General features: G+C 67.7%; 1 protein-coding gene across 1 annotated transcript in view; it reads right to left on the reverse strand.

The window, feature by feature from the left end:
* SCAP (SREBF chaperone) overlaps positions 1-1,634 on the reverse strand; it is a gene marked incomplete in the record, with an annotated part of 32,184 nt that overhangs the window by 4,274 nt on the left and 26,276 nt on the right. Inside the window, 3 exon segments of the mRNA XM_027769297.1 lie at positions 1-104; positions 408-781; positions 1,489-1,621. Of these exon segments, the coding sequence (XP_027625098.1) occupies positions 1-104; positions 408-781; positions 1,489-1,621 (611 nt within the window).

A 1,634-nucleotide genomic window follows, 5' to 3' on the forward strand; every position in this document is an offset into this window, starting at 1 on the left:
CCGGCGGCCAGGCACTGTGGCCGTCCTGAGGGTGCCGCCCCTCCAGCGCCTCCCTGGGGTTCAGGCGGAGCGTGACCGGGATGACGGGCAGCAGGCTGATGTACCTGCACGGGCAGTGGGTCTCAGCGGCGCCCCTCCACGCCCTCCCCAAGGCTGCTCAACCTGGCAGCTGCAACCACCACCCTCGCGGGTTAGTCCTCCCCTCCGCCAGTCCCCAAGCAGCCTCAGCGCTGTGGGCTCCCTCCTCACCCCTGCAGCCACAGAGTGGGAGCAGCCAGCCAGCCAGCCAGCCCCGGGCTGGCGCATGGGGACTCCAGGGCTGCAAGAGCACCAGCCCCTGCCTCACCCTCACGCGCCTAAATAAATGCACCGGCAGCCCCATCGCCTCCCACCTGAGCCCAGCTCACCGCTTGGCCAGGGTGATATTGTAGTAGCTGAAGAGGGTTGGCCAGTGGCGGAAGGACAGCTTCCTCCACAGCTCCTCATCCTCGGGCCCCCAGGTGACCTCTGGGACGGGGCTGTCATAGACACTCTCTGCCGGACCCCCTGGCCCAGGTAGCTCGCCTGGCAACGTCTGGTTCTCAGGCAACTTGGGGGCATCAGGTGGGAAGATGAAGGCGGGGTCCGAGTGGCTGGCGGGCAGTACACCACCCGGTACCGGCATGGGCGCCAGGGCACCCTCGCCCAGCGGGCTCTGCTCTGTCACCTGGGCAGCGAGGTAGGTACGCAGCCCTGCTGGGTCTGTGTACACCAGGATGCCGATCCAGACAACGGTGCCAGCCTGCAGCGGGGTGTCAGGAGCTCAGTGGGGCCTGAGAGGAACAGGCAGCCCGGACCTCACAGGGCATGGCCTACCCTGCCCTCTCTGCCGGCCTCCCAAGACCACCTGCTGTACCTGCCACTGCAGGGGCCTGGACCCTCCCCAGGGTCAGGGCTGTGACTCCTGGAACAGTGGAGCACCCTGAGCCTTGACACAGGGCTTCCCGCCCCAACTCGTACTCAGCTGCTGCCAGAAGGCTGCTCCCACCCCCACAGCCAGCACAGCCAGAGGCCTGCTGCCAGGTTCCCCAGGGGCTAGGCCCGGGGGCCTGGGCCTCACCGCCCTCTCGTTCTCACTCCCTGGCAGAGGCACTGCTGCCCGGCCAGCCCTGCCAGCCCTGCCAGCCCTGCGCTATCCACTCTGCCTAGACGCTGGCACCTGCACACAGCCATGCGGCAGCTGCCACATTCTGGGAGACGTGGTGGCCACAAAGTGGTCGTACCCCAGGAACCCCGTCTCTGCAGGCTCCTGTCCTGGGCACTGTGGGGAGAGGGCCCCTTGACTGCCTCTCCCAGACAGGCTTATCTCCTCAGAAAGCCCCAGGGCTGGGTGCAAGGGTGCAAGGGGCAACTTCCCAAAGCCAGGCTGGGAAAGGCCACCAGGGCCCTCGGGCAAAGCGTGCAGCACCGGACAGTGGGAGCTGGCATCCCAGGAGGGTGGGCAGGTACCATGATGAGGCGCTGCGCCAGGCGGGTGCGGGCCAGGAAGTAGATGACACGCAGCCTCTTGGGGAGCCGCAGGTTGCGGAAGGAAGACGGCTGCAGCGTGACGGTGTGGGGTGTGGACGGCCGTATAGCCAGCCGGCGCTCCGAGG

This window comes from Tupaia chinensis, unplaced genomic scaffold (genome assembly GCF_000334495.1).
Source record: "Tupaia chinensis unplaced genomic scaffold, TupChi_1.0 Scaffold149184_1, whole genome shotgun sequence".
In the NCBI taxonomy this organism is placed as follows: domain Eukaryota; kingdom Metazoa; phylum Chordata; class Mammalia; order Scandentia; family Tupaiidae; genus Tupaia; species Tupaia belangeri.